This window comes from Vigna unguiculata, chromosome 8, assembly GCF_004118075.2.
Source record: "Vigna unguiculata cultivar IT97K-499-35 chromosome 8, ASM411807v1, whole genome shotgun sequence".
NCBI lineage: Eukaryota > Viridiplantae > Streptophyta > Magnoliopsida > Fabales > Fabaceae > Vigna > Vigna unguiculata.
Genome location: NC_040286.1, coordinates 37,958,653 through 37,977,817, shown reverse-complemented (window position 1 = coordinate 37,977,817; position 19,165 = coordinate 37,958,653). Strand labels below are relative to the sequence as shown.

Genomic DNA, 19,165 nt, shown 5'->3' with positions numbered 1-19,165 from the left:
GGTTTATTAACTTCAAAAAATACATTATATAATTCGAATGGAAACAAAATATTTATTGTATTTTATATAATTAAATGTGGCTTATCTTAACTCGTAGAATTAACTATGGCTTAAAAATCAATATTAATATACTCTGATAAATGCATGTATTTTGTAATTGTGTTTTACAAATTTATAACCACTTGAATATATATATATATATATATATATATATATATATATATATATATATATATATATATATATATATATATATATATATATATATTGAGTTGATAGTACATTTAAGCAAACTACATCAAATCTTAAATTAGAAAAAAAAATGTTCATATGTAAAAAGACATGAAAACATCTTGATTGGATATTCAAATTATGTTTCAAACTTTATTTTAATGGCATTTATCGTCAGTTAAATATTGCACAACAATTTGTGCGTTTTCTGAAAAAAAATCCCTTTAAAAAACTAAAATAAAATAAAATAAAATAAAAAGTTGATTTTAAATGAATTTAGTGAATGGTGCATAAATTATTATGTAATAAAGTAGTTGAAAAAGGAATAATTTTCTCTAAAATATGTTAAGAGAAAAGAAAGAAAGTTAAATTTAATGTATTTGATTTTTTTTATCAATGTATTTAATTAATAAAGTAAGTATAAACATATATTATGTAATAGATGGATTGAGTTAATTGATTCAATAATAAAGTCCAATTATCAATCAGATAAACAATAAATTTAGTTGTGTTTGACCAAAACACATGATTTATTTATTTCATAATATTTAAGATGATTTTGATCCATTTGTTATGTAATAATTGACTTGTGTAAAAGCATATATTAATCAGCAAAAGCATATATTAATCAGCAGGAGGCTTTTTTTTTTAATTTGAATTTTATATTGGCAGTAAAATTTCCATTAAGTCAATTAACCACTTAAGAAAACTGCGCTATCATTTGATTTTACTAATTAAACCATTTAAGAAAACTGCACTATCATTTGTTTTTACTAATTAAGGACTTTTTATTATTTTAAAATATTATTGGAATTAATTAAAAAAAATATATGGTATTTTTAGCATGGAACCAATCGTTTATTTTGGGAAACGTGCTATAATTTTTTTACAAATATATAAAGAATGATCTATGACGCAATAAAGGTTTGAAAATTCAAAGTAGCCGTTGGACGAGAGTTCCCCTGTTTTAGTTCTACACTGCACTCTCGTTCACTGCATCACTGTCACTGAATCACGCTCCTTTCGTTTTTCTCTCTTCCTCTGTTTCATTTTCATTCATTCATTCTTTCTTTCTCTCTCTTACATTCGCCATGTTTACCGAAGGTTTGGACGAGAGCGCAATCCAATGGATCAACCAGGTATCTCTTCTTTCTTCTTCTGTGCGATGCACTATTTCACTTTCTTTTTTCGTCACTTTTTTTAGGGATTCTTTGACCCTTTTTCCAACTTCAATGTTTTCTACAGGGATCCAAACCAAAGCTTGAGGTTGAAGATCCTCCTCCTTCTCTGATACGCTCTCCTCTGGCGGAGAAAATCAGCACAAGCGACCGATTCCCAAGATCTCCCATTTTGAGTTCCGCCAACGCTCTCAATTCCCCTGTTCTGCCTCCATTGAAGTTCCACTCAGCTTTGTTACAGCCGCGCAACCTCGCATTTGGCTACGGCGATCACCATGCCGACAACGACAGCGACGTCAGCATGGAGGATGACTTCTCCGACGAAGAACTCTCTGCCCCCAGCAACCTTGATTACTCCGACTCGCCAATTCCGCACAATTACGACGAGGAACAACTGTTTGGATCTAAACCCCAAGGGCAAGGGCGCTGTGGAATTCTCAAGACGGGTTTGGCCAATCAAAACCTAACCATTCAGGTTCCATGCAGTGTCAGAAGATTCACGGATGGAGAAGTGGGTTTCAATAAATGTGTTCAAAGAAAGCTCACTCCAGTTGGTGGCGCTGTTCAGTTTCAGAAGAAAGTTCGCCCTCGCAATGTGAAATGCCCTGATGACGCCGTCGGATTGGGTACTCCGAGTGCTCCTCCCATCATTGATGCTGATTTTTCAGTAGAGAGGGATTCAGAAAGCTCGGTCAAGAATGAACCAACTGACCGTGCATCTTGGCCATCAAGGGACTCTGTGGATTATGATGGCTCAAAGAGTGAGAGTTCCATTGAACAAAAACCCAACACTGTTACAAAAACCACTGAGCCTGGGGAAAGGTGTTGTCATTTCTACCTTCACTCACTGCAACGATCTCAATTTATGTTTCTCTATTTTTATCTGTTCGGAATCATTCTTCCCTAACCTGTTGTCGTGTACTTTTGATACTAAACTCTGCAGGCTGGACAATACTTTTACAGATGACTTAGAAAGACAGACCCCTCATTTACAATATTACCGCAACAGGTGCCCCCAATCTTTGACTTTGAATCAACACTAATACTTTGCTAATTTAGTTAAGTTTAATTAATATAGTTCACAATGTCGCTTTGAAATTCACATTTGAGTGTCTTCTTTCTTTTATGGTATGTTATCTCAGCAGCTGCAATAGTCAATATGCCTGGCAAACCCTTATCACTTATGACGCCTGCATACGTTTATGCCTACAAGCATGGGCAAGAGGCTGCACTGAGGCTCCAGAGTTTTTAAAAGATGAGTGTCTGGCTCTCCGAAGTGCCTTTGGGTGGGTTTCGTATTGTTTAACAAGCGCACTTCTTTTGGCTTCATTTATTGCTTTCCGTCATTTCTTAAAGTGCACTGTTTCCTTAGATTGCACGAGTTCTTGTTGCAACCTCGAGGTGTAAAGCTAACTGAAAGAAGAAATACAAGAAACTCAGAACAAACAGTTCCCCTGAAGATTAAGAAAGCTGTGGGGAAAATAAGAGTGGAAGGTAATCTTACAATCTCAACAGATTTTTATCCTTCAAATACTATGAACTTAAATAGAATTTTAATTGTAAATTATGGTATGAAATGACGTTTTTCAATAGACGTATTTTAATACTTACTTTTCTGTAATCATGTTTATTAACATTGGATCTCCTTCAAACGACTTGAGAATAGCGTAATATGATATCCTATGTGAAAATTGCAGTGAGGAAACTCCGCATTATACCTAGACAAAAACTTAAGATCACAAAGTCACAGAGGGGATCACACTACATGCAGGCTGGGGTGGAATATGTCCGGCATGTTTCATCACTTGTGAAAACTGGCATAAATTCTATGAAGTCGGCCACATTCTCACTGGCATCAGAAGGTTAGTTCATCTGATGAACGGATTTGGAACTCTTTCATTTTATAGTTTAGAAACCATTTAACTTTCATATGGGAAATATCTCACTGAAACATTTATAGATCTCTTTTCTTCATTAACACCTATCCTGTGATTACACAATGAATGAATAAAAGATGTCTGTTTTATTCTTGTAGAGCCACTACATTGTTTGATCCAACTTAAGAGTACAACGGAAGAAAATGAACCGGAGCCATCTTCTGCAATTCTTCTGCGCCCTGGAAGTGGAGATTACCATGATTTGTAAGTTTTTTTTTTTTTAATTTTATGTTTGAACTAGGAGATGCTCTTCTGATTGACCTGCTGTCAGGCTCTTAGAAAATAGTGAAACTTTAAAGTCAGTGAAGGTTTTCCAAATGCATTATAGCATGATATAGTTGCAGACAATCTTAAGTGTTGAAAATCATAAACTATTCATTAAGTTCTGCTGGTACAGAGCCGATGGCAATTTACACTGTATATTCTTTGAGAAACTAAAAATTACAATCACACATCTTGATTTCTTGCATTGTTGAAATATAATCATATAAATCTCAAACTGCTTTGTAATTTCAGTTTCCCATTGAGCCAAGGGGATGCTTTAATTGTAGAAGTCCAAGATTCCAAAAAGGCAGTCCATGGTGAAGCCAGAATTCCAATTTCATCCCTCAGTGATAATCCTGTATGAATTCTACCCTTTCATCGTCCATAAATATTACTTTTCGACCCTGCATCTTCCACATTCACATAATGAATTATCTTGAATGAGCAGAGTGACCGAATTAGGTGGTGGCCAGTATATCATGATGAACGTGAATGTGTTGGCAAGATCCAGCTGTCTATCGGCAGCACAATGACGAGCAACGAGAACACTCATATTAAGGTTCTATCTCTACCAAAATTTAGTTTCATAAATGTTTTTTTTTTCAGTAGAAATTTTCCAGTTAGTTGACGTAGGATCATCCTCCAAGTTACCATCTGTGGATAAAGGCAAAGAAGAAAACATGTAGATGAAATATTTTTAATAACTGGATTCTATCTTGGATTAATTATGGCGAGGATCATGCTTATCAACTGTCTTTAATCAAATTTATCATTTGCTGCTATTGAAAGAGAAACCTATTCTAATTTGATTGTACGATGTATTTTGTTTATTTATTTAAAGAAAAGGCTCATCATGACTAAATTATTATTCTATCTTAGACTTGACCAGTAAACACCAATGTGTCATTTCTGGCTGTGCCATTCTGAGCATAGATTTGTGTTTTCATTTACTCAGTTTCTACATTTCTGCAGAGTGCGGCTGTTGTGGAAACTCAAGCTTATGATTTATTATTGGAGGGTGCCATGAGTGCGCAACATTTTCACTCCCGAAACTTGCGTATAAATGGACACTGGAAATGGTTGTTAGATGCATTTGCAGACTATTATGGAGTTTCTAATTCATATGCCAAGCTGAGGTATTTTAATTTCATTTGGGTGCCCTAAAAAATGTGGAATAAAATGGTTTTTTATATTCTTTACGCTTCTATATGATTTGTTTATTTTCTTAATTCATTTTTCTCACTTACCTACGGTGTTCTTCTTGTAGATATCTACTACATGTGATGAATGTGGCAACTCCAACCAAGGACTGCCTAGAGCTTGTGAGAGAATTGCTTGAACCCCTAATAAAGGCCAAAAGTGAGAGGAGTTTGACCAGGCAGGAGGTAAGTCATATATATTGATCTCTTTCCCACAGCAGTAACTTCCCAAGTCATGTACTTCTGTTGTTCCAGCTTCTCATTAGTTTAATATGCTATGTTAATGGATTTGTCTTGAGTTCAGACCACATTAATACTTGTTATACGTGTCTTTGCACTTCATAAAAGAAAAATGATATGAACAGAAAACATGTGTAAAAGTATAATGAGCAATTGCTTGTATTTCTTTTACCCTGAGAAATCTGTTAGTTTTTATAACTAATGTTTTTTCTGTCTAACCAAATTTGCAGTTCGTGATTTTTGGAAATGGATAATGGTGTAACAATTTTCTCTATTTATTTCTCACAGAGAAGTATACTTTCAGACTGTGAAACTCAAATTGAAAGTCTTCTAGCAACTGTTTTTGAGAATTACAAGTCGCTAGATGAAAACTCGCCATCAGGTTTAACGGATCATTTTGGTCCAGCATTTGAGTCTGCAGCACCAGCCTTGGATCCTGCCGTTCAAGTTTATATTAGTCTTCATGATATACTATCTCTAGATGCTCAAACTATTCTAAGAAACTATCTTCAGGTAATTAAAATTTTCACCATTAAGTGACATGTGGTGCTCCTGTTCAACTTAATTTCAAGCTTGAATGCTAAAACTCTTTTTTCCTTTTTTGAGTCTAAATGAAGTGTTTACTGTCAACAGACTGCAGCAAGAAAAAGGTGTAGAAAACACATGATGGAGACTGATGAATTTGTGTCAAGCACCTCTGAATGTTACCAAATGGATACCGTTACCATCTCAACGGCCTACTTGAAGATGAAGAATCTTTGTGTTTCTATAAGAAATGAAATCCAGGCAGACATAAAGATTCACAATCAGCATACGACCCATGGTCAGCATATATTTCCTAGGTATTTGGCAGGAACAGCTCGCTTCATATGTTAACTGTCCTAACAAGTGGCTTTTCAATTCCTCGTGCATAAAATTGCAACGAGGGATTATATTTATATATTATATATAGGAGAGCATTACGCATATTACCATGTCTATTTTGTCAGAACATTTTAATTTTGGTTCGTAGAATTGTCTGAGATCTATTTTCCAATTTTCAGTTCAATTGACCTCACAAACATAACAGCGGCAGTTTACAGCACAGAGTTGTGTAAAAGGCTGAGAGCTTTCCTTTCGGCATTGCCACCATCGAGTCCACAGGCACATGTAAATGAGCTTCTAGTGGCGACTGCAGATTTTGAACGGGATTTTGAGTCATGGAATATAAGGTTTGTAACATGCAAATACAATACTTCAGATTCCCTAAAGTTAAAATATACTTTCTGACGTGCAATACTCTTCACTTTGTAGTCCCGTGCAGGGAGGAGTAGACTCCAGAAATTTGTTCCACAACTATATCATGGTGTGGATACAGGATATGCAACTTGGTTTACTAGATTTATGTAAAGCAGAAAAGGTAGTTGTCATTTCAGTTGTGTTGGAAGTCTTACATCTATTAGAGATATGTGAGGTTTAAACCTCACCTTACAAGCCGGTTTTGTGGAGTTGAGTTAGGCTTAAACTTCACTTCTTAACATGGTATCAGAGCCATTGTTTAAAAAGTCTATCTTAGCGAGATTTTTTGGACATTGTGTTCCACCTGCTAACGGACCATACAAGCCGGTTTTGTAGGGTTGAGTTAGGCTTTAAAAAAAGTCCACTTTTCTTAACAAGTTGTTTTATGTACAACAAAATCTTGTACATGAGTTAACCTCCCCAATACAAACAAATGATACAGGTGCCATGGGCTGGAGTAACCACAAATCACTCCACCTCCCCATTTGCTGAGGAAATGTATGAGAAAATCAAAGACAACCTTAACCAGTATGAAGTAGCAATCAATAGATGGCCTCAATACTCACTTTATTTGGAAAATGTAAGTTCTAAACTAAATATATTTCTATTTTAAGCCATAAGCATTCAAGATATCTATTTCTACTACTGTTTTACTTTGTTCTCATGCATGCAAGTAATCCTTGAGTTTGTGGTCCTTGCTCTTTTTCTCTCTGTAAGGCTGTTGCAAACATTGAAAGGGCAATAGTGAAATCCCTCGAGAAACAATACAGCGATACTTTAACTCCTTTAAAGGATAGCATACCAAAGAGACTTCACTTGCAAGTTCAAAAGATAGCTAGAAGACAATCAACAACAGTTCATTTGCTTCCTAATCAAGTAAGTTTTTGAATTCTTGCTTTTGTCCAGATCCCAAATCCACTCAGATTAAATAATCAAAATTTTAAGCTCAAACAAACTTTGGTGGCATAATAGAAAGCATGCACGACTGATGTCTATCTATAATGTGTTTATATATTGAAATATTTTTTTACATTTTGATTTATCCACAGTTAGGAATATTCTTGAATACCCTCAAGAGGATTCTTGATGTCCTGCATTGTAGAGTGGAAGACATCCTAAATTCATGGGCCTCCTGTCTACCTGTCATGGGTGATAAGAAGACACTGTTTGGGGAGCAAATGAATGGAATAACTGTTCTACTGAGAACCAAATACAAAACTTATTTGCAAGCAATAATAGGGAATCTTGTCAACAATGTAAGATCATTCAGACTCCTTGAGATTTAAAAGTTATTGCAAAGGAAGCCTCTAATGTTTATTTACATTTGATGCAATTGAATTGTTCAGATGCAAGCTAATCGAAACACAAGGCTGAAAAAGATTCTTGAGGAAACAACAGAAACCGATGGAGAAGCAGAAGTCCGCGAAAGAATGCAGTTGTTGAATTCACAACTCATTGATTTCATCTCCAACCTGCATGAGGTCTTTACCAGCCAGATTTTTATAGCAGTATGTCGTGGATTGTGGGATAGGATGGGACAGGTATCCAACTAAACCTCGTATATATGTTTTACATTGTTGGTTCAGAATTTTCATCGATGTCGTTTATTTTGATTCATTTTTGTGCTAGATTATTTTGAAATTTCTGGAAGGAAGGAAAGAAAACAGGATATGGTACAACGGCTCGTCCTATGCTCTTGGGGTAAGTAAATAATATTAGATATGTGGCACAGTCTTCTAATGGTGCCGATTGCAATATTGTATATTGTATGACGTGTGGACTGTTTCACTTCGTAGATACTAGATGATACCTTTGCTTCTCAAATGCAAAGATTACGAGGAAATGCTTTGCAAGACAAAGATATTGAGCCTCCTCGCTCAGTGATTGAAGCTCGGTCTATTCTTTGTAAAGACACGGCAAACGCAACCGATCCATCTAATTACTTCTACATATAATTTATGTAGCCTTAGTTATAAATATATATTCCCATATTTCCCTGCTATTGTTGAGAGAGGTGGGGTTATTCTTTGCATGTAAATGTAATATATGTAGTAGGTCAGGCTTCAGAACTCTACATTCATTTTATTCTTTTTGCATGTAAAATGTAATAATGTACTCTTTTGTTCAGTCTTCAACCTCTGATATTTGGCCATCAATTTGATCTGGCTATGAGACAGCTGGAGTAAAAGTAAAATCCCATAAAGGTAGTTATTTATTGAAAATAGTGATTTTTTTTAATAAGAATAATCTCACTAAAGGTAGCTTTAAATCCATTGATCTTGCATTTGGACTTGGGAGACTAATCCGAGGATTGTTTCAAAATTTAGAACATTTTAGCCTTTTTGTTTTGTATCTGGCCGTTTTGCCACTAGTTTAGTCGTTAATAATGAGTTAATTTGTCTAGTTTTTAATAAGATAAACAGTATTATTTTCTGTGTGTGTTAACTTACATCAAAAGTATATTTTATGTGTTTCTTTGGAGTAAAACATTAAATATAATAATATTATTTGATTTAGAGATAACAAGAGATGGAACTATCTTTTATGGTGTGAAACTCTTAACGAAAAGGTATTAATACTGATCTACCAAAAATATTTAGAGTTATCTCCTTTTCCTTATTTTTCATAGTTTTTTTATAATCATCGTTTTCTAACCTCTTGGGTTTCCTTTAGTTTTTATTGTCCTCGGAACCTCCTATTTATTTCAATAATTTGTCTTCAATCTTTCACCTTTTGAAAGTCTCATATGTATAATGGTCACAATAGTAATCAACCAAATCATTATTTAACCTAACTTATCAATCGAAATTGGACTTTATTGAACTAATCTATATTGAGCTTATCAAACCAAAAACCATTTGATGTGAAGTACATGATATTGTTGTGAATTCATGTTTGATACCCTATTTCTTATAAAAACTCTTCAAACTCCTTGAAGGTATGCTTTTTATCATCTTCACTTTTCAAGACATTGAGTAATATATGTCACTTTGCTTTTTAACCAGCAATTTAAAGTTAGGGGTGGCAAAACAGGACGAGCCGGACAGGCTCGCCACCAATAAACGAGTTGGATATTACAACCCATTCCATCTTAGGGCGGGCTGGCAGGCCGGCTCTTCCCTTTTTTTTTTTTTTTTTATTTTTTTAATTTTCTTTAACTTTTTTTAAAAATTTTGTTTATAAATCTATTATATATATATATAAACTTATTTATATATATATATATATATATATATATAAATTTATTTATATAATATAAAAACGTATTATTTTTTTATTATTTTTAGTTTTAAAAATTAAAAAATTAAAAAAAAAAAGGTTGACGGGTCAGGACAGGTTGGCCCGTTTTGACCCGCTAAACGCGGGCTAAACGGACCGAGTTACAGCAGGTTGACGGATTGAAAATTTCAACCCGGCCTGATTTAGTATTTTTTTTAGATTTTCAAAAAATGAATTTAGATCAACTTTTTTTTTGCTTTTGTTATTTTAAATTATACATTTATTATATATATATATAGAGAGAGAGAGAGAGACGTGTGTATAAAAAAAACATTTAAATGTGTAAAAAAATTTAAGATTTTAATTGTTTAATCGGTGTTTATAATAATATAAAATAAAATAATTATTATATTTACTTGTTAAATTGCACTCTTGTAATGAATATTGGAATTTAATTCATATTTGTCAATTATACAATAATATTACATATTTGCATTGTTCGAATAATATAATACAATATAATAAATATTAATCTTTTAAACTTTTAAAGAAAAAAATATATATTAGAGGATCAATTCATAATGTCCCACCTTTGACCAGTCCATTTCGTAGCGTAATCGGAAGAACAAAAAATTGGCAAAATCAAGTTGAAATTTTGAAAACACCAACTTATCCTTAAACATGCTAAATAGAATAAAAGCTAACTTTATACCTACTTTAGTCCTTTTTTACATGTTATGATGTCGACAAAAAGATCATTGTATCTATCAAAAGTACTTAATGATTAATACCTATTAAACAATTTTATATGCTTACTTGATAATAAAATATTTGAACTCAACCAATTTGATAATAACCTCTCACATTGGTGATTCTCTCTACAAATTAGTTATGGATGAAAATGGATTGAAATCAACATTATATTTTACATACACGCACACGCACGCACGCACACACACATACACTATTTTTAGGAATTTTAATAATTAGTGTTTGTAACAACAAAAATAAAGTAATTATTATATTTACTTGTTAAATTACACTTTTATAATTAATATTATAATTTAAATTGTATGTATCACTCTTAACATTGTTAAACTTTTTAACTTTTTAAATAATATATGTTAAACTTTTTAACTACTTTTTTTTTACTTTTAATTAAAAAAAATAGAAGATCAATCCATTATGTCACATCTTTGATGAGTCAATTTCACAACTTAATCCAAATAAATAGAAAACATAAAAAGTAAGTTGTTGCATTGAAAACAACAATTTATTCCCTAAACTTGTTGAATATAATAAAAGCTAACTTTATACCTACTTTAGTCTCTCTCTTTTTACATGCTATAATGGTATGTATTGGCCCAAAGATGATTATGCCCATGAATTTAAATTCTCTGTTGTGTTTCTCTATGTTGGTAATGTTTTCCAAATACACTGATGGACACTTATATTGATATATTCAAATATTAAAATTATTTTTAAAATACCAACATTAGTGTATTTTCGAAGACATAATAGAGGACAACATCAAAAAAACCAACAAAGAATCCGAACGAACGTCATCAAATGCACTTAGTTATTATTACCTATTAGTCTACTTTATGCTTACTTAGTTTGTACACATTGGTTATGGATGACAGCTTAAATCAACTTGACTAATTTTATTTGATATGTCTCTTGGAATCTAAAAATAGTGGGTTAGGATCACCTTTATTTTTGCTTTTGTTATTTTAAATTTTACATTTATAAAAGTAATTATATACATATATATATATATATATATATATGTGTGTGTGTGAATGTATAAATATTTGTAAGATGTATTAATTTTATAATAACATAAAATAAAATAATGATTATATTTACTTGTTTAATTATATTTATGTAATTAGTATTATAATTTAAATTGTATATGTCAATGTTATAGAAACATTACCCCTTTGCATTGTTCAAATAATATAATATAACAAAAATAAATATTTTATTTTTTTATTTTTTTACTTTTAATTAAAAAAAACAAGTTTAGAGGAGTGATTAATTATGTCCCCACTCTTGACTAGTCAATTTCACAACTTAATAGAACAAGAAAAACATAAAAACAAGTTGACTCATTGATAACACTAACTTATCTCTAAACCTGCTAAATATAATCAAACAAACTTTATACCTAAATTAGCCGTTTTTACATGTTATAGTAGGATATGTTGACAAAAAAATTGATTATGCCCATCAAAAGTAATTAATTATTAATACCTAATAATCAATTTTATGCTTACTTAATCATAATATATTTGAACTCAACCAAAATGTGATAATTAACCAGTCACATTAGTGCTTCTATCTAAAAATTAGTTATGAATGACAATTTAAATCAATTTGACTCATTTTGATCTAACATGTCTCTTAGATCCCAAAAATGGATTGAGATCAACTTTATTTTAGCTTTTGTTATTTTGGATTTTACATTTATAAAAATTATATATATATATATATATAAAAGATTTTAATTAATGTTTATAATAACATAAAATAAAATAAGAATTACATTTACTTGTTAAATTACGCTCTCATAATTAATATTAGAATTTAAATTATATGGTTCAATATTATAATAATATTACATACTTGCATTGTTCAAATAATATAACATAAAAATATTAATCTTTTATCTATTTTTGAATTTTTAATTAAAAAAATTTAGAGATCAATCAATTATGTCTCAACTTCTGCCAGTCAATTTTGCATTAATCCAGATAAGCAGAAACAGGAAAAATTAAGTTGGTGCCTTAAAAACACCAACTTATCCCCATAACCTGCTAAGTATAATAAAAGCTAACTCTATATCTATTTTAGCCTTTTATTTTAGGTTAAAAATTTCAACTCGGCCCACTATTTTCTTTGGGGACTGACGAGTCCGGTCCACTTTGACATCTCTATTTAAAGTTTCCAAATTTCACTGGTCACTTTTATTAAATATAGTTATTCTCATCAACAAAAAGACACAATATTTATTTTCACATAGTAAAATAATATGAGAAGGCCCACATAAACACACATACAATAATACTTACAAAGCATCATAATGCACCATATATATTTTAATTTAAAGTTTTATTATTTTAAACAAAATTTAAATATTAAATAAAATTAAATAAAGCACAATAAAATTTTTATTTTTTGCTTTTTTTACTTAAAATTTAATATTATTTTAATTTTACTTATTTTTATACTTATATTTATTTTTCAGTATATCAATAAAAAATTATATATATAGATATTAATATTTTTTTATTTTAAAATATATATTAAGAAATATGAGAACATAAAAATTAAATAAAATAATAAATAATAAACTAAAAAAACATTTCAAACTTAGAAAACATAAATTTCAAATAAAATTAAAAATATTAAAAATAGAATTAATTTTTTGATTTCCGAAAGTCGACTTCTGGTAATATATTTTGACTTTCGGAAGTCGACTTCCGATAATATATTTTAACTTTTGAAAGTCGACCGGTAACATATTTTGATTTCCAGAAGTCGACATCCAAAAATAATTTTGGAGGTGTAATATTCATAGTCAAGGGATTTCTTTGGAATTTAAAGAAATTTTGGAGGTGTAAAAAGAAAAAAAATATTAGAGGATCAATTCGTAATGTCCCACCTTTGACCGGTCAATTTCGCAACATAATCGGAACAACAAAAAATTGGCAAAATCAAGTTGAAATGTTAAAAACACTAACTTATCCCTAAACATGCTAAATAGAATAAAAACTAACTTTATACCTATTTTAGCCCTTTTTACATATTATGATGGTATATGTTGACAAAAAGATGATTATATCTATCAAAAGTACTTAATGATTAATACCTATTGAACCATTTTATATGTTTACTTGATAATAAAATATTTGAACTCAACCAATTTGATAATAACCTCTCACATTGGTGGTTCTCTGTACAAATTAGTTATGGATGACAATTCATATAAACTTGACTCGTTTTATATTTTACACACACACACACATATATATATATATATATATATATATACTAAAACATATTTAAATGTATAAATATTTTTAGGAATTTTAATAATTAGTGTTTGTAATAATAAAAATAAAATAATTATTATATTTACTTGTTAAATTACACTCTTATAACTAATATTATAATTTAAATTGTATGTATCACTATTATAGTAATATTACATATTTGCAATGTTCAAATAATATAATATAACATACGTTGAACTTTTTAAACCTTTTTTTTTTTACTTTTAATTAAAACAAAAGAAGATCAATCCATTATGTCACATATTTAATGAGTCAATTTCGCAGCTTAATCCAAATAAATAGAAAACAAAACAAAAAAGTAAGTTGTTGCATTGAAAGCAACAATTTATTCTCTAAACCTGATGAATATAATAAAAGCTAACTTTATACCTACTGTAGCCTCTCTTTTTTTTTTATGTGTTATAATGGTATATGTTGGCAAAAAGATGATTATGCCCATGAATTAAAATTCTTTGTTGTGTTTTTCTATGTTGGTAATGTTTTTAAAATACACTGGTGGACACTTATATGGATATATTAGAATATTAAAATTATTTTTAAAGTACCAACATTAGTGTATTTTCGAAGACATAATATTAAAATTATTTTTAAAGTACCAACATTAGTGTATTTTCAAAGACATAATAGAAGACAATATAAAAAAATCAGCAGAGAATCCAAAGGGCATCAAATGCACTTAGTGATTATTACCCATTAGTCTATTTTATACTTACTTAACCTGTGCACATTGATTATGGATGACAGTTTAAATCAACTTGACTAATTTTATTTGATATGTCTCTTGGATTCCAAAAATAGTGGGTGGGGATCACCTTTATTTTTCTTTTGTTATTTTAAATTTTACATTTATAAAAGTAATTATATATATATATATATATGTGTGAATGTATAAATATTTTTAAGATGTATTAATTTTATAAAATAAAATAATGATTATATTTACTTGTTTAATTATATTTTTGTAATTAGTATTATAATTTAAATTGTACATGTCAATGTTATATAAATATTACCCCTTTGCATTGTTCAAATAATATAATATAACTAAAATAAATATTTTGTTTTTTTATTTTTTTTACTTTTAATTAAAAAAAAAGTTTAGAGGATTGATTAATTATGTCCCCACCTTTGACTAGTCAATTTCACAGCTTAATCAGGACAAGAAAAACAGATAAAAACAAGTTGACGCATTGATAACGCTAATTTATCTCTAAACTTGCTAAATATAATAAAACAAACTTTATACCTAAATTATCCGTTTTTACATGTTATAGTGGTATATGTTGACAAAAATTGATTATGCCCATGAAAAGTACTTAATTATTAATACCTAATAATCCATTTTATGCTTACTTAATCATAATATATTTGAACTCAACCAATTTGATAATGAATCAATAACATTAGTGCTTGTATCTAGAAATTAATTATGAATGACAATTCAAATCAACACCTCTCATTTTGAGCTAACATTTCTCTTAGATCCCAAAAATGGATTTAGATCAACTTTATTTTAGCTTTTGTTATTTTAGATTTTACATTTATAGAAATTATATATATATATATATATATATATATATATATATATATATATTAAGATTTTAATTAATTAATATTTAAAATAACATAAAATAAAATAAGAATTACAATTACTTGTTAAATTAATCTCATAATTAATATTAGAATTTAAATTATATGGATCAATGCTATAATAATATTACATACTTGCATTGTTCAAATAATATAACATAAAAATATTAATCTTTTATTTATTTTTAAACTTTTAATTAAAAAGATTTAGAGATCAATCAATTATATCTCAACTTCTGTCAGTCAATTTTAAATTAACCCAGACAAGTAGGAACAGGAAAAATTAAGTTGGTGCCTTAAAAACACCAACCTCTCCCCGTAACCTGCTAAGTATAATAAAAGCTAATTCTATACCTATTTTAGATTTTACATTTATATAAATTACTATATATATATATATATATATATATATTAAGATTTTAATTAATTAATGTTTAAAATAACATAAAATAAAATAAGAATTACATTTACTTGTTAAATTACTCTCATAATTAATATTAAAAATTAAATTATATGGGTCAATGCTATAATAATATTACATACTTGCATTGTTCAAATAATGTAACACATGAATATTAAACTTTTATTTATTTTTAAACTTTTAATTAAAAAAATTTAGAGATCAATCAATTATATTTCAACTTCTGCCAGTCAATTTCGCATTAACCCAGATAAGCAGAAACATAAAATATTAAGTTGGTGCCTTAAAAACACCAACCTCTCCCCGTAACCTTCTAAGTATGATAAAAGCTAACTCTATACCTATTTTAGATTTTACATTTATAGAAATTATTATATATATATATATATATATATATATATATATATTAAGATTTTAATTAATTAATGTTTAAAATAACATAAAATAAAATAAGAATTACATTTACTTGTTAAATTACTCTCATAATTAATATTAGAATTTAAATTATATGGGTCAATGCTATAATAATATTACATACTTGCATTATTCAAATAATGTAACATAAAAATATTAATCCTTTATTTATTTTTAAACTTTTAATTAAAAAAATTTAGAGATCAATCAATTATATCTCAACTTCTACCAGCAAATTTTACATTAACCCAGACAAGCAGAAACAGGAAAAATTAAGTTGGTGCCTTAAAAACACCAACCTCTCCCCGTAACCTTCTAAGTATAATAAAAGCTAATTCTATACCTATTTTAGATTTTACATTTACATAAATTATATATATATATATATATATATATATATATATATATTAAGATTTTAATTAATTAATGTTTAAAATAACATAAAATAAAATAAGAATTACATTTACTTGTTAAATTACTCCCATAATTAATATTAAACTTTAAATTATATGGGTCAATGCTATAATAATATTACATACTTGCATTGTTCAAATAATGTAACATAAAAATATTAATCTTTCATTTATTTTTAAACTTTTAATTAAAAAAATTTAGAGATCAATCAATTATATCTCAACTTCTGCCAGTCAATTTCGCATTAACCCAGATAAGCAGAAACAAAAAAAATTAAGTTGGTGCCTTAAAAACACCAACCTCTCCCCGTAACCTACTAAGTATAATAAAAACTAACTCTATACGTATTTTAGATTTTACATTTATAGAAATTATTATTATTATTATTATTATTATATATATATATATATATTAATTAATGTTTAAAATAACATAAAATAAAATAAGAATTACATTTACTTGATAAATTACTCTAATAATTGATATTAGAAATTAAATTATATGGGTCAATGCTATAATAATATTACATACTTGCATTGCTCAAATAATATAACATAAAAATATTAATCTTTTATTTATTTTTAAACTTTTAATTAAAAAAAATTAGAGATCAATCAATTATATCTCAACTTCTGCCAGTCAATTTCGCAGTAACCCAGATAAGCAGAAACATGAAAAAAATAAGTTGGTGCCTTAAAAACACAAACCTCTCCCCGTAACCTGCTAAGTATAATAAAAGCTAACTCTATACCTATTTTAGATTTTACATTTATAGAAATTATTATTATTATATATATATATATATATATTAAGATTTTAATTAATTAATGTTTAAAATAACATAAAATAAAATAAGAATTACATTTACTTGTTAAATTACTCCCATAACTAATATTAAAATTTAAATTATATGGGTCACTGCTATAATAATATTACATACTTGCATTGTTCAAATAATGTAACATAAAAATATTAATCTTTTATTTATTTTTAAACTTTTAATTAAAAAAATTTAGAGATCAATCAATTATATCTCAACTTCTGCCAGTCAATTTCGTATTAACCCAGATAAGCAGAAACAAGAAAAAATTAAGTTGGTGCCTTAAAAACACCAACCTCTCCCCGTAACCTGCTAAGTATAATAAAAGCTAACTTTATACCAATTTTAGATTTTACATTTATAGAAATTATTATATATATATATATATATATTTATTTTAATTAATTAATGTTTAAAATAACATAAAATAAAATAAGAGTTACATTTACTCTCATAATTAATATTAGAATTTAAATTATGTGGGTCATTGTTATAATAATATTACATACTTGCATTGTTCAAATAATGTAACATTAAAATATTAATCTTTTATTTATTTTTAAACTTTTAATTAAAAAATTTAGAGATCAATTAATTATATCTCAACTTCTGCTAGTCAATTTCACATTAACCCAAATATAAAGAAACAGGAAAAATTAAATTGGTGCCTTAAAAACACCAACCTCTCCCCGTAACCTGCTAAGTATAATAAAAGCTAACTCTATACCTATTTTAGATTTTACATTTATAGAAATTATTATTATATATATATATATATTAATTAATGTTTAAAATAACATAAAATAAAATAAGAATTACATTTACTTGTTAAATTACTCTCATAATTAATCTTCGAATTTAAATTAAATGGGTCAATGCTATAATAATATTACATACTTGCATTGTTCAAATAATGTAACATAAAAATATTAATCTTTTATTTATTTTTAAACTTTTAATTAAAAAAAATTAGAGATCAATCAATTATATCTCAACTTCTGCGAGTCAATTTCGCATTAACCCAGATAAGCAGAAACAAGAAAAAATTAAGTTGGTGCCTTAAAAACACCAACCTCTCCCTGTAACCTGCTATGTATAATAAAAGCTAACTCTATACCTATTTTAGATTTTACATTTATAGAACTTATTATATATATATATATATTAAGATTTTAATTAATTAATGTTTAAAATAACATAAAATAAAATAAGAATTACATTTACTTGTTAAATTACTCCCATAAATAATATTAAAATTTAAATTATATGGGTCAATGCTATAATAATATTACATACTTGCATTGTTCAAATAATGTAACATAAAAATATTAATCTTTTATTTATTTTTAAACTTTTAATTAAAAAAATTAGAGATCAATCAATTATATCTCAACTTCTGCCAGTCAATTTCGCATTAACCCAGATAAGCAGAAACAGAAAAAAATTAAGTTGGTGCCTTAAAAACACCAACCTCTCCCTGTAACCTGCTAAGTATAATAAAAGCTAACTCTATACCTATTTTATATTTTACATTTATATAACTTATTATATATATATATATATATATATATATATTAAGATTTTAATTAATTAATGTTTAAAATAACATAAAATAAAATAAGAATTACATTTACTTGTTAAATTACTCCCATAACTAATATTAAAATTTAAATTATATGGGTCAATGCTATAATAATATTACATACTTGCATTGTTCAAATAATGTAACATAAAAATATTAATCTTTTATTTATTTTTAAACTTTTAATTAAAAAAATTTAGAGATCAATCAATTATATCTCAACTTCTGCCAGTCAATTTCGTATTAACCCAGATAAGCAGAAACAGAAAAATTTAAGTTGGTGCCTTAAAAACACCAAC

At 28.0% G+C, this 19,165-nt stretch overlaps 1 protein-coding gene across 2 annotated transcripts; it reads left to right on the top strand.

Moving 5' to 3' along the window:
* Positions 1-1,175: 1,175 nt before the first annotated feature.
* LOC114194437 lies at positions 1,176-8,515 on the top strand. Of its 2 annotated transcripts, none has more exons than XM_028084636.1 (21): positions 1,176-1,370; positions 1,477-2,231; positions 2,353-2,418; positions 2,555-2,695; positions 2,782-2,903; positions 3,107-3,271; positions 3,445-3,550; positions 3,863-3,968; positions 4,059-4,169; positions 4,583-4,746; positions 4,878-4,995; positions 5,338-5,562; positions 5,683-5,891; positions 6,093-6,260; positions 6,343-6,448; positions 6,770-6,907; positions 7,045-7,203; positions 7,377-7,583; positions 7,674-7,868; positions 7,957-8,028; positions 8,124-8,515. In XM_028084636.1, the coding sequence occupies exons 1-21, from the start codon at positions 1,323-1,325 to the stop codon at positions 8,280-8,282; spliced, it is 3,540 nt and encodes a 1,179-aa protein (XP_027940437.1). In that variant the 5' UTR covers positions 1,176-1,322; the 3' UTR covers positions 8,283-8,515. The 2 variants fall into 2 exon arrangements, with proteins under 2 accessions (XP_027940437.1, XP_027940436.1); XM_028084635.1 differs by having other exon boundaries at positions 2,552-2,695.
* Positions 8,516-19,165: the final 10,650 nt, after the last annotated feature.